The sequence below is a fragment of the Archocentrus centrarchus genome, unplaced genomic scaffold, assembly GCF_007364275.1.
Source record: "Archocentrus centrarchus isolate MPI-CPG fArcCen1 unplaced genomic scaffold, fArcCen1 scaffold_24_ctg1, whole genome shotgun sequence".
NCBI lineage: Eukaryota > Metazoa > Chordata > Actinopteri > Cichliformes > Cichlidae > Archocentrus > Archocentrus centrarchus.
Genome location: NW_022060254.1, coordinates 352,383 through 366,422, shown reverse-complemented (window position 1 = coordinate 366,422; position 14,040 = coordinate 352,383). Strand labels below are relative to the sequence as shown.

General features: G+C 39.1%; 1 protein-coding gene and 2 non-coding genes across 3 annotated transcripts; 1 reads left to right on the top strand and 2 right to left on the bottom strand.

Moving 5' to 3' along the window:
* Positions 1-2,342: 2,342 nt before the first annotated feature.
* Positions 2,343-7,666, bottom strand: serpine1 (serpin peptidase inhibitor, clade E (nexin, plasminogen activator inhibitor type 1), member 1). The gene is made up of 9 exons (XM_030723292.1): positions 7,541-7,666; positions 6,212-6,450; positions 5,578-5,802; positions 5,224-5,418; positions 4,923-5,121; positions 4,713-4,813; positions 3,531-3,617; positions 2,930-3,013; positions 2,343-2,838 (listed from the first exon to the last, which is right to left on the bottom strand). Exons 2-9 carry the CDS (start codon positions 6,447-6,449, stop codon positions 2,795-2,797), a joined length of 1,173 nt encoding a protein of 390 aa, XP_030579152.1. The 5' UTR covers position 6,450; positions 7,541-7,666; the 3' UTR covers positions 2,343-2,794.
* Positions 7,667-9,905: 2,239 nt separating this feature from the next.
* trnas-uga (transfer RNA serine (anticodon UGA)) lies at positions 9,906-9,987 on the top strand. The gene has a single exon. It is a non-coding gene; the product is annotated as a tRNA-Ser (tRNA).
* A 266-nt stretch (positions 9,988-10,253) lies between these two features.
* Positions 10,254-10,327, bottom strand: trnat-agu (transfer RNA threonine (anticodon AGU)). Its single transcript has one exon. It is a non-coding gene; the product is annotated as a tRNA-Thr (tRNA).
* Positions 10,328-14,040: the final 3,713 nt, after the last annotated feature.

Here is a 14,040-nt window from a genome sequence, read left to right as displayed (position 1 = left end):
CTTTTGTAAAGTTTTATAAATTAAATGTATTATTATTATTATTATTACACAAAAACACAGATGACAAGTAGCACAAGTGCAAAAATAGTCTGATGAACAAACAGAAGGTTTGGAAGATCAATCAGTCTTTATTTGTATCAGAGTAGTTAGATTGGGGCAATGTAGTTAAGTAAGATTGACTTCATTGTTTGGAGGCTGGTTTCTACATAGTATTATCTGCAATGTCTGCAAATTTGGTTTTCCAAATGTTGTAATGGCCAAATCCAATAAAAAAAAGAGTTGATGTTGTGTGTTGCATCCTTCTCCCATATGCTCTTCCATTATTGTTCCGTCTCCAGCGTTGGTGGGGATGCTGTTCTCACAATGAACAGAGATGAACAGTTCCTCCCTCAAAATTAGCTATTGCTTTTCCAAAAACAATGTTCCCGTGTCCGTGGTGCTTATCTAAAAGTAAACACTGGTCGGTGGTCCTTCACCCGTTTCAAACTATAAATGGTCCATTTTCCTCCCACAAAGTTTTCCCTTTTGCTGGCTGTTAGAGAAAAGTCTTCACCTTCTCTTTTAAAGGTTGAAAATTCCACACTCTTCCAAATGTGAGTATCCCATAATCTGGAATGGCCTCTCCATGTAAAATCAATTTATTTCACTTATCGTGTTTCTGTTCTGTTTCTGTTCAAAATGAAAATGATCAGTCAGGTTGGTTGCAGAATATTTCCCAATTTAACCTTTTCACTTCTTATTGATATTTCTAGAATATAAAAAAACAAGCAAAATTATTTACAAAATTATTTTTGATATTTTTAGTCTTGCAAAGTTTATTAAAAAGCTTTGTTATAAATTAGTTATATGTAAAATTATTTAAATGATACTGATTGCATTTTAATGACACAAGTTTATAATTTCAAAGGTATTTACAGGATGGCTGTAGCTCAGGAGGTAGAGCAGGTCACCTACTGATCGGAAGGTCAGTGGTTCAATTCCTGGCTACTCCAGGCTACATGTCAATATATCCTTGGGCAAGATACTTAACCCCAAGTTGTTCTCCGATGCAACTGTTGGAGTGTGAATGTTAGATAATTAAAGCACTTAGTTTAGTTAATCATGGAAGTGCTTGTATGAATGGGTGTGCATGGATAAATGTAAATGTGTTGTATAAGCACTCTGAGTGCTCAGACTGAGTAGAAAAGTGCTATATAAGAACAAGTCCATTTAACTTGATTGTTCAAACTCATTAGATTTGATTCAGTTTATTTGTCATGGTCCTGGGCTGTGCCCAGTGTTTGTTGTTTTAATGTACTGTTTCTTTTGTTAATCTCCTGACTCATGTTTGATGCTGGCATCTTGTGTCTGTGCTTTATGTTACCCTCTGTCCTCGTGTCAAGTTCTTGTGTCTTAGTCATGGTCTGTGTTCCCTTCCTGTTTTATTTTGGTAGTGTCTTGTTTCTTGTCCAGTGTGTTTAGCTTTCCTTCCTGTGTCTTCCTCTCAGGTGTTCCTCATCGCCTCATTACCTAGTGTGTATTTATTGTCTGCGTTTTAGTCAGTTCATTGTCAGGTTGTTGTTTATGTCATGGTAGAGTGTTTGTGTGTTCCTTTTTCCATGTCACGTCTTGTTTTTGGATTATGCTCTTCACAATGCTTTCAAGTTGATTTTGGTTTTCTTGTTTTGTAATAAATAAATACCCTTCAAAGTCATCATCTGCCTACAGCATCCTGCATTTTGTGTCCAGCTGTGCTGACACACCACCCATTATTGTCATTGCATATGTCACAAGTACAGTGCAATGAAATGCAGATTGCATCTAACCAGAAATGCTTGAGTGGTGATAAAAAAAAAAAGAGCAATATACACTACTCACAAAAAGTTAGGGATATTTCGATAATCGACCAATAAATGTCCTGGTTCATGATGAGGACGACTGTTTAAACACCAGCTCTAACTGAACCAGGACATTTATTGGTCGATTCAAGGATTAAACACCTGTTGTGAATTTTGCCGTTAAGCTCCTCGTTAGAGAACAGCAACATCACATTAAGCTCACCTGTAAAGGTTTGAATGCATTTTAGGCTCGTCCTGAAATTTCACCCAAAAGCCAAATATCCCTAACTTTTTGTGAGTAGTGTATGTACAGAAGTGCTATTTTATATATATATATATATATATATATATATATATATATATATATATATATATATGTGTGTGTGTGTACTAACCAGGCCCAACTCTGCTTAGCTTTCAAACTCAGATGAGATTGGGCGTGGTCAAGGAAGGCCATACTGCCTTAAGCACATCATGAGCACACCCATAGGTGCCTATTTTAAGCTTAAATAAGGGGAAATTTGAACAGAAGTGTTAACATTCCAGAGAACCCCTCAAAAACTGCAACATTGTAAAAACATAGTTTAATAAATATATATATAGAGAACCAGAAATACAAATTTAACAATAGGACAAACAAAAAGAAAACCCAAAACAAAATAAAAATTTAAAAACAGTAATATAAACTTATAATAATAAAATATACCTCTTTATATATCTCTTCTGGTACTAATGCTTTCATTTAAATCACTGTCTTTTGTGTCAGACACAGGCAAAATACCTTATATGTTCACTTTCTTTCATATTTCCTTCTATTTTGTCAACCAGACACATTCAGAGAAATAAATAATACATAATCAAATAAACTACAAAAAAAAACAAAACAATCTCTGTCAATACAGTTATAAATAAATCTGTCAGTAAGAAATATACCATGTAATGAACTCACAGTGGAATGAAACCAGGCTTTCAGGGTGTTATTGTTCAGGCTGATTGAACTGACCCATGAAAAGAACAGCACCTAAACACAGTAGAGAGAACATTAGAGCACCACTCTGCCAGGACTGAACACCATTCTTGTATTGTAAAATTGGATTTCAGTGAAAAATTACCTGTGAGTTTGTGCTGGATAAGGAAAAGGAATGGTCGGTCTAGAGTTATTTCTTCCACTGCCATACGAGAAAACATGACAGCAGCTAATAATGAAAAAGAAAAAAGAAAGGTCTGTATTGTGTTTACAGGGGACCCAATGTGGACCCCTTACATCATCTTCAAATAGTTACATTAGATAGAACCTGTGTTTTGTGAAAATGTATTTATTGTAATTTGATTAAACACAAAATATGATTGAAAACATTTTCCCTGCATGAATAGCATTTTCTGAAATAATAAATATCTAAAAACAACATTGGGCACAGTGCCCATTTAGCCTATTTTCATTATCACCTTTTACCTTAAAGTTTATGCCCTCAATCATTATTATTCATCCTTCCACCAAATGAATCTTGGTTGAAAAAAGTTTTGCAAGCCACTAACTCACCTAAATATGAAAAGGTTCCATTATGGAGAGACACAAATTGACCAATACTGTGTGTCATAAGTGTAACTATATTTTATCCATAATTGTAGACTTTGGTTGTACTTTGTTTAAATAACTATTTTGTAAAACTTGGGTATCAAGAGACAGAGCAAGAGCTTGAGTAATGAGGCTACCTGTTGCTGCTGCTCCTTTGGTGCCCCGTTCATGCACCTCAATCTTCACTTTCTGCAGGACCTTCGATACACACAGCCTTTCATTCACTAGAAGACAAAAATACTGTTTAGGTGGATATTTCAAGTGACTGGGTTTTCATTCAAGTATTTTTTTTGACATGATCACATGTTATGGCAATTTGAATATTGCTGTGATTTGAATATGATGCACAGCAACAACAATGACTGAAATATGAATTTCATGCTTTTTTTTTATAATCCTTGACATTCTTTATTATGGCCTTTTACTTTAATCTTTCAGCCCCATTCCTACAAGATCTCTCAAAGAAGTCTTCCCATTAATTGATGCTTCAAGTCTCTCTTTTGTCCTGTCTCGCCCCTCACCCCCAACAGGATGTGTCAGATGACTGCCCCTCCCTGAGCCTGGTTCTGCTGGAGGTTTCTTCCTGTTAAAAGGGAGTTTTTCCCATCCCACAAGTGCTTGCTCATAGGGGGTCATTTTGACTGTTGGGTTAATAAATTGAATTGAATTGAACTGATTTGAATTGTTGGTGGTTTTTCTGTATTATTGTAGGGTTACAACATAAAACACCTTGAGGTGATTGTTCTGTTTTGGTGCTATATGAATAAAATTGAATTGAATGGAACTGAATTTGAAACATGGTCAATTTATCTTTAATGACAGGCTACATAGCACAGGCTTTTATTGTGCCTATAATTAAACTATTACTTAAAAAGCCTTTAATTGATTAAATCTTGAAAGTATTGCTGTATAACAGCTGGGTGATCATCTGCAGAGTAATGGTTTATTTGAAGTATTTAAGTCAGGGTTTATAGTGCATCATAGCTCAGAAACAGCCAGAGGCATAGAATTAGGTAGGGATGGTAGTGACATGCCCCTACCAATATCCAATGATGGCTGTTATGTTCCTATCAATATTTATGATTGAAATATCAGATTCTGTGCTCCACGGTTGTAATTAGCACCACATTTGGCAATTTGGCACCAAGAGGGACCCAACGCCCCCCTGCGATTTGGAATTTAGGAGGAATTTTAGTAATCTTAGAGTCATTTTTGACCAGGATATGTTCTTCATCATGAACATTAAACAAAACAACAAAAGCAAAAGCAAATAAATCTGTCCAGATTGCGTGCATCTCTTTTATATGAGGTTGACTTACAGGTGATGCGTGTGAAGTCAGCAGTAGCCAGGTTGAACATGTCTCCCAGTCCCATATTGACCAGAGCAGTCTTCAAATTCACCTCAGAGTTCAAAGTAAACCTTAAAAACCAAATACAAGTCCATCTTCTTTAGCATGGTAGCCTTGTAATAATCAATATGAATCAATATAATTTATTCTTAGCTCCACAAACATATTCTCTGACCGTACCTAGGCAAGGCTAGCTGTCTCTTGATGTTCCTCATCTCTGTCCGCCACTGCTGAATTTTCTGGCTGCTCAAATCTGCACTGAGCATGCTAAGGGGAACTTCAGGTTCAAAGGGTGACACCAAGAGCATGCTCAGTGAGTCACCCTCATATGGGACCTCGATCACATCATAATCCACCCCTTCAGCAGTCACAAACTCTCCTATTGATTGAGGAGAAAAGAAAGATTCGTTTATTATCTAAATACACACACAGCAACCTCAATCATCTTTAGAACCTGGTATCACAATTTGACTTGGCCAACCATAGTTGAAGCGGTTGGTGAGTCTCATCATGTGGACTGGCACAGTGCTGCCATTGGCGCAGTGAAACATCCTCTCCTGTGTCAGTTTTGGGTCAAAAGGAACTTTCCAGAGGCCCTGAAAGTGGAGCGCATTAAGGAGGATGAGGCGGGTCTTATCAGTCAGAGATCCAGATTGCAAGAATTCAGGGATGGTACCTGCAGAAGAAAAGAGCAAACAGAGGTCATACAAGATTCAAAAAATGTACACGTGTTGGAAAAATGTGTTGGAAGTCCTCTGAAATCAAAGTTGTTTGTTGTTGTTTTTGTTTGATGGGGGTTTCAGAGGTGTTTGAGTCTGCTATCTAATGAATGTACCTGCAGTGTGATCTGAGACCCATGCATTGATGATGCTGATGGCTTGGTCTTGCTCTGTGAAGTCCACCTGGTGAGGGTGAGTCTGGAAGGTCTTGGCCAAGACCCGGCGATATGACTTCTCCAGGCTCATGTTCCGCTCCACTATCACCCCATTGGCTATTTCTACCCCGTCCTCAATGGACAGGTCCTGCTGCAGGAGCCGCTGCTGCCGAGCCATCCCTCGCTCTGCAGAAATAAATGATAGGAGTTAATTTTGTAGTTATGGTCTTCACATGTTCTAGTCTACTGAATTCAAACATCTAGTCGCCTTACTTGCAGAAAGATAAAAACCTTAGAAAAGCAGTTTTTAACTTTTTAAAAAAAATCCTAATTACACATTTTGTCTTGCAAACTTTACAGTATCATGCATTTTGTATGGTCTGTAGCTTATTTGTTCTATATCTGAGCATTTGGTGCAATTTAAATAAATGGTCACATTGTAGTATTTTAATGAGTTTTTTTTATAACCCCAATGGAATAGGAAAACTGTATGGATATATTCTCATTTCCCCCCCCGTAAGCTGTTACTGTTGCATCTGTCCCACTTCTCAATACAGGTTTCAGACTTTCTTTTCTGGAGCTTTGTGTCACTCACCTCGCAGAGAAAAACCCATAACTGTAGTTAAAACCTTCTGGGTGCTTCCATTTGCACCAAGCTGAGCCATGGCTAGAACAGCTGCCACACCATATGGGGATAAGGCCACGTTCTTGTCTACAGACCCCTGGGCTACCTGGGAGAAGACCTTCAGCCCAAAATCAGTCTGCTTATCCTGCAGAGAGCTCAGTCCCACTCTGCTCAGAGCCAGCACCAGGAAAATATACACACAAAGCATTCTGGAAAAGGAAAAATAGAATTTTGATAAAATCTAATTAGTGGTTAGTTTAGATTTAGACATATTAGACTTAATATGCAGCAGATACATCTGAGTCTGACACCTACAAGTACAGCCTTTCTAATGAAAAAACAAAACTATTGATCTCAAACAGCTTTTAAAATTATTTTTAAATCCTTAAGAAATGAAAGTTCATTATTCATTTAAATGAGAAGTGGAGCTGTGGTTATATACTGAACTCATGTCTGGTTCTTCTTAAGAAACTGCACAACAGTACAGAAACTAATAAGCTGTCAGATGTTGGTCATAAAATTATGTCTTACGACTGTAAAACAGGAAAAAGAAATAACATGTTTCTTTTTTTCCCCCTGTTTTACAGTCATAATCTCAAACACATACAAAAAGGTTCAAGCAAAAACTATGTATGTAGAAGATAAAAAAGAAAGAAAACTTGTTAAACTAGCCACTACTGGTAGACATATCAAATGCAAACAATAATAATGAATAAATAAATCCATTCCATTTACTACAACTCTGAGGTTTACATTATAGAATTCATACATCTGCCCAGCTCGAAATTGTAATTTTCATTGTTCAAATGTGATTTATGTAAAACACTGAGATAATTTGATTTTAATTCAACTCCCTGCTCACAGGTTGAACTAATCCTTTAATATCTATAAAGCCCAATAATGCCCCATCAATTTTGTATGAATACTTGACTTAAGGGTAGGGTATGGATAGGTTTACAACAGGGTCAGGCCATCCTTAGCTAATGTACTAGCATCATGTACCAAGATCCTAGTAATTGCCCTAGCCCACATGTCACCCCTGCGGCTCACAGTGGCTCAGTTACAGCTTTGAATCTGGCCTTATGCAGAGAATCCACTGAAAACTACTCAAGAGGCTATTTAAGATTCCATTCAATTTTATTTTATTTATATAGTGCCAAATCACAACAAACAGTTGCCTCAAAGCATTTTTAAGAGTTTACACACACACACACATATATATATATATATATATATATATATATATAAACAAATAAACTACAGATGAGGTTCTGAATTGAGTTGTGTGTAAGTCCTTACCTTGCGGCTGGTGTGTGTCCAGTGTAGTATAGCGGGTCCCTGCTGTTTCAACTTTTCAGCTTTAGTCTCTCGTCTCTGCTGCTGTTTGAGTTTGAAATACTGACAGGGGTTTTGCCTTTTTATACAACAGTTGCATGGTCCACCTCCCTCCTACGCTCACACACAAACATACAAGTTGTTGGAGACGATGATGTCATCTGACACTGTCTGGACAGACTTCCTTCCTTTCATGAACACACATGTCCACTCACCCTCCCTCTCACTTTTTTATCTGTCTCTTTCCAAAGCATGATTGAGCATAAGTCACTTAACTGTTTCCCCATTCAAACACACACACACACACACACACACACACACACACACACACACACACATGCTAGTGCAGTTCGTCAGAGGTGTAGGCACAGTCATGTTTGTTATTCACTGATTCCGTTAATGTCTGGATGTGATAAATATTGCAGGTTGTCAACAGCTGGCTCACAGCCAAGTGCTATGCACAAACCATGTTTCCCCACAGGAAAAATGTCATGAACAAATGCAGTGTCTATTTTTTTCTTTGGAATAATATTTTTGCTATGCTAAAAAAATATACATCAATGGTTAAAAATGTGTGTAATCTAGTACTAAAGTGTATGGTATTACATGCTCAGGGCGTGGCCTTAGTAATTTTAATATTTTCCACAAAGCAAATCAGTTGTACCTTCTGAGCGCTTTAGAATTACCTAAAATATCATATGGTCACTCTCTATTCTCTCACTTTGGGTGGTGAAATATGAGAATACCTAATTTGGTCACAATGTTCAACATTCCTTATCCCATTACTCACCAACCATCTGGTAGACAGAACAGGGATTTGCATTTAACACGCTTTTTCCAAATCTATCTGGATTGAGGCTTGTGGCAGACTCACAAGCCCTGATTGAAACCACTTGTTACACAGAAAAAAACAAAACCAAAGAACTTCCTGGATACAACTTAGCTGCCTTTGTTATGGAGTGTTCAAAGTGTGTGTTTTTAATTGCTAAAACAAACAAACAAACAAGCAAAAAGGACTAGAAAGTGTTAAGACAATGCAAATACCCAGGAAACAAACAAACTATCATCTTTATTCCCTTTTAAGAGTCCATTCAATTTTAACTCCCTTTTATTTTGAATAATCATTAGAACACAGCAGCTGGAAGAGTGTATATATATATATATATATATATATATATATATATATATATATATATATATATATATATATATATATATATATATATATATATATATATATATATATATATATATAATATATATATATATATAAATATATAATGAGTCAGTTCTTAAGACTTTTGATTCATCAACCTGCTTTTTGTCTATACAGTGCAAACCACAAATGTGCATCAACACATCTGGTTACTGTAACTTGGAATAAGCCCCACAACCCCTGAGGATTTGGTACATTCCATGAAAGGCTGTGACTAGCAATTTGGTTTGTACCACCCACTCAGTTCTCTGTGAGAACTTTGAGAAAACAGGAATGAACTGTTACCAAGACAACAAGCAACATCACACATTGACTTGGTAGTTATTACAACAAAAGTTTTTGCCTGATTTGTGGAATACAGGGGACTATATACTTGAGAAATCTAAACTGAAGTTACATTCCCACATAGGTTCCTCCCTGGCCTTTGGGAAATATTAGCTAACTACTGCATGTTCATTTGTTTCTTTTCTTTAGCTGTTAAAACATTAAATGGTCAAAACCCAAGAACAAATAAAAGTTAAATACATACAAGTTAGTCAATAAAAGCGATTAACAAGCGGACTGTGTTGTGCAACCTTTAAAAAAAAATAGGTAATTTCCCCTAAGATGACCAAAAATGCCACTTTGTAAGATGACAGCAGGAAACACATAATTTTCTGTTAAGGCATCAGTCATAAATACTTTCTACTCTCTCTGTTATGATTCCAGGTCTGTCTTTGAATTTGGGCGTATTTTTGAGGTCGAATTTCTTATTACAAGAAAACACATAAAAATAAAAAAAAAATCGGAAAAAACTTTACGGCACAGCACCGGATACCTGAAACTTCGCTGCTGCCCTGTTTTGTGTACATACAGCGCTTGTATTGCGTCCCTACATACGCTATGACACCGCCCGGACCTCGTTGCGGTACCGAGGGGGGCACTAGCGACTTCTAAGACAGCCGACAGCGGGTTTTCTTACACAAAAGTTGCCAAGAGATCTGGTCTCCAGTCAACAGCTTACGCACAAATTTACGGGCCAGCCTTATTACTCTGCCATGCATGACCGCCACTTCCAAACTAAATATGTACCAGGCTATTTGGACAATACTCTTGATGGTGTTGTCATATATGGCTGCGATGGCCGAGTGGTTAAGGCGTTGGACTTGAAATCCAATGGGATCTTCCCGCGCAGGTTCGAACCCTGCTCGCAGCGGTAATTTTCTGGTAATTACCAAAACTAATTGATAAAATCGATAACAATTTTCTGCAAAACTGTCTAATAACGTAATTTGAGCCGTGCTTCTGCATGTTTTAAACAAAACATTATAAAACGTTAAATAGTACACTATGTATAGCATGGAGCCTGTGTGCGTTTGAGTATTTGATTAAATGACAACCACTGTTAGCATTATACAGACCTAGAAATTACTATTGTTAATATTAAGATATAGTATAAAATTGAAAAAAAAAAAAAAAAAAAGGCACCGCTGGGATTCGAACCCAGGATCTCCTGTTTACTAGACAGGCGCTTTAACCAACTAAGCCACGGCGCCACACAACGTCATTCGTATTATTTTATTCATGATGCTAGAAAACTGTCTGTAAACTAACGTAGGAGTCTCCATTCTGACCTTAGCTGAAAGGCTAAAGCGCATCGTATCAGACACTCCCAATTTTGTCCTGGGTGGTTTTAATTAATACAAACTTGGGAGGTTGTTCACTAACCTTTCATCAATGTGTAAATTTGAAGAGTCTGACCCTTTGTTATGGTTCTATTAATGGAGCTTATAAATCTTAGCAGAGCAGAATGTCTAAAAGTGCTGTCCCCATTTATTGATGCCACAGTTGAGCTATATCAATTTACCTTGAATCGCTGGCTGAGGATATTCTGATATCTGCAGTTGTGATCACGGTGACAATGATGATAATGATGATGAGGAGGAGAAGGAAGAGGGGCTGTTTTGTATGACAGCAGTACATGCAGAAATGAGCATCTTCTCTGCATCTGCTGCTTTATTGGAGCTAAAGAAGCCCACCTTTTTAAACATGGATTGAGCATTGTGTGTCAGTGATATGATACTCATTGATTGCAAAGTATATCACTGCAATAATGCTGTTGTTCCTATGTGTATTCACCTCTTGAATTAGCTTCAGTGCTGGCCCATTTCCTTCTGCAGCTATGTCAGCCTCTCCTACAAAATTAGCCAAAAAAAGTGATCAATTCAAGTATCACTGCAGCAAGAACTTAAACAAAACAGTGTCATTTAAAACACTCCAATGAAATAAATGAAGTGACCTTTTGCAGTGGTGCTGCTCTTGAAATAGCCCACTATCTTACTACAGTTTGCCCAGATGTCAAATAACATGGTGTTTTGGTCAAGAGCCTTTTTTATGTGTAAATTTAAAGTATGTGTCACAGAATTTGTGTGACGCAAACGAAACTCCTTGACACAAGCACCCTTATTTGCTGCACCATCACTAACAAGGAAAGTAACTTTGTGTGTAATACCCCACTCTGACAACTGTTGCTTTTGTCTAATTTTAGGGAAAAAAAAACAAAAACATAATCAGTGTTGATAGAGGTCCATGTCTGCTCTTAAACTAACTGCAGATCCCTTTGACACAATGGCTTTGGCTTTCTCCTTGGATTCCTTATATCTATCCTCCAACATAGCTTTCAAAGCCTAATGGAAAGAAGAAAATACTTTTGTAATAGCAAATTTGGGGAAATATGGGTTTGACCCAGGGTGTTGCACTTGAGCTTTTCTTCATTTTGTTTCTTAGGTTGTTATGATTCATTTCCCACCTTTGTATTAATGCATTTTTCTATGCTCTCATTATCCTGAGTTTAGTTTTACCTGTCCCATGTTCCCCTTAGGTCAGGGAACATCAACTGGTGGCCCGCGGGCCACATCCGGCCCCCTACAGCTTTCCATCCGGCCCCCCGAATAGTACTGCCAGAGGTTCTATTCGCTAATCAATCATGTCTCGTCATAATCCATTAAATAACCGTTTCTGACTTGTCCGAATTATCAAAAGCCTTCAGCGGCAATTTCCAATTGCCCCTAAATGCCGCCATGTCCCTAGAACCAATCAGAATGCAAGATTGGACCATGTGACTTCAAACATTTCCTGGCTGCACTGCGCAGCCGGCTTTTGTTGGTGTGGTCAGCTTGTAAACACAGCTGGATGTGAGTCTAACCTTGTTTTGTGTAGAAAAAATGTTTGTGATCAAACTTTTCTAACTAAAGGAAGTAAAAGCCCTAGCGAGATTTCTGTCAGTGAACCTGCGGAAGGATTGTTACTGGCTGCCGTTACGGCCTGCCTGCGCATCTTCTTTGCTTTGAGGGGCTCTCACACGGGCTGCTCGCGGGGGCCAGATGGGTAGGCGGGTATGCAGCTCGGCGATGTGTACCTGCATGCAGACACAAAAGTCAGATGTTTATAATCAGATTTAGGTTATTTTGTGTGATAAGGCACGTAACCAAATTCAGAAGCTATTTCTTCCGAAACTGCCGGTGATTTAAACCTTTGCCTCTTATAAAGTTCAGTGTCTGTGTAACGTGATTATGATGCGTTCTGTCTTCAGGACTTGGCGTGTGACGCAGTGACACACTGTCAGCTCACCTCTGCAGGTCTCCCTTTGCATCTTCTCCCACATCTGTCCCACCAATCCCCTCTTTTCCCCGCACATCGCAGGCAGGGAAAAGAGACACATGGTTTACTTTCAGTGTCAGCAAACAGATCCTCTGCTTCCCACCTGTTTGTAAAATCCCTGTTTTTCACTTTTCATTTGGCCCTTTTGGGGTTCAGAATAGCAATAAAAGGTGCTGACCGCTCTTTTTATCCACTGATCACTGATCAATGTGTCATTGGCAACAGGGAAAACAGTGTATTGTGGGATCTGTAGTATTAGTGGACTGGTGTCAGGTCTTCATTTTGAGGCACCTATTTCTTCCTCTGAGACTCTTGGCATGATTATTAATTTAAAGAGATTAATTTCTGAGACTGTTGCTAATGAACTGGCCTGAGAAAAGACTGTGAGGTATGCTCACAGGTATGCTGAGAGGTGCACAGAACCCACATCTGTTCTATTTCTGTGGGTGGGGGTAGTCCTCCTCCCATGCACGTGGAGGTGTGAGGTTTCCACAGCTTCCGCTCCACAGCAGACTATCCAGCCCCGCCCCTGGGGCCACTGCTGCACGACACTCCACAGCAGACTCTCCAGCTGTGTCCCTGCGGCCACCGGCATGCGAAGCTCTACAGCAGACTCTCCAAATTTGTCCCTGCGGCCGCTGCGCGATGCTTCACAGCAGACTTTCCAGCCCCGCCCCTGCCGTGCACTACTCCATAGCAGACTCTCCAGCCCCGCCCGTGCGGCCGCCGTGCACTACTCCACAGCAGAGTCTCCAGCCCCCCTCTGCGTCCGCCGTGCGCTGCTCCACAGCAGACTCTCCACACCAAACTCACTAGCCCCACGACTCTCTACAGCAGACTCTCCAATCCGCACCTGTGGCCGCCACTTTGCGACGCTTCACAGCAGACTCTCCAACCCCGCCGCTACGGACGCTGCGCGATGCTCTACAGCAAACTCTCCAGCCCTGCCCCTGCGGCCACCGCCGTGCACTGCTCGATTCAATTCAATTTTATTTATATAGCGCCAAGTCACAACAAACAGTCGCCTCAAGGTTGTTCTTATTTTCTTCAATTAATGATGAGTAGTAAGATGTCCTAACTTTACGGAGGGCTTTTTTTTATAGAGCAACAAACTCTTTTTCCAGGCTAAATGAGCATTTTCTAATTTAGTGAGACGCCATTCCCTCTCCAGCTTACGGGTTATCTGCTTTAAGCTGTGCATTTGTGAATTATACCACGGAGTCAGGCACTTCTGATTTGAAGCTTTCCTTTTCAGAGGAGCCACAGTATCCAAAGTCGTACCAGTGAGGATGTAAAACTATTGATTAGATAATCGACCTCACTGGGAGCAGAGTTTAGGTAGCTGCTCTGCACTGTGTTGGCACTGAAGAGCATAATAATGAAGGAATTGGATCCTTAAACTTAGTTACAGCACTTTCAGAAAGACTTCTGCTGTAATAAAACTTGTTCCCCACAGCTGTGTAATCCATTAAAGTAAATGAAATGTTACTAAGAAATGATCAGACAGGAGGGGGGCTTTCAGGAGGGGGCTTAAGTCTTCAGTTTCAATGCCATATGTCAGGGCAAGATCCAGAGTATGATTAAAGTGGTGGGTGGGCTCCTTTACATT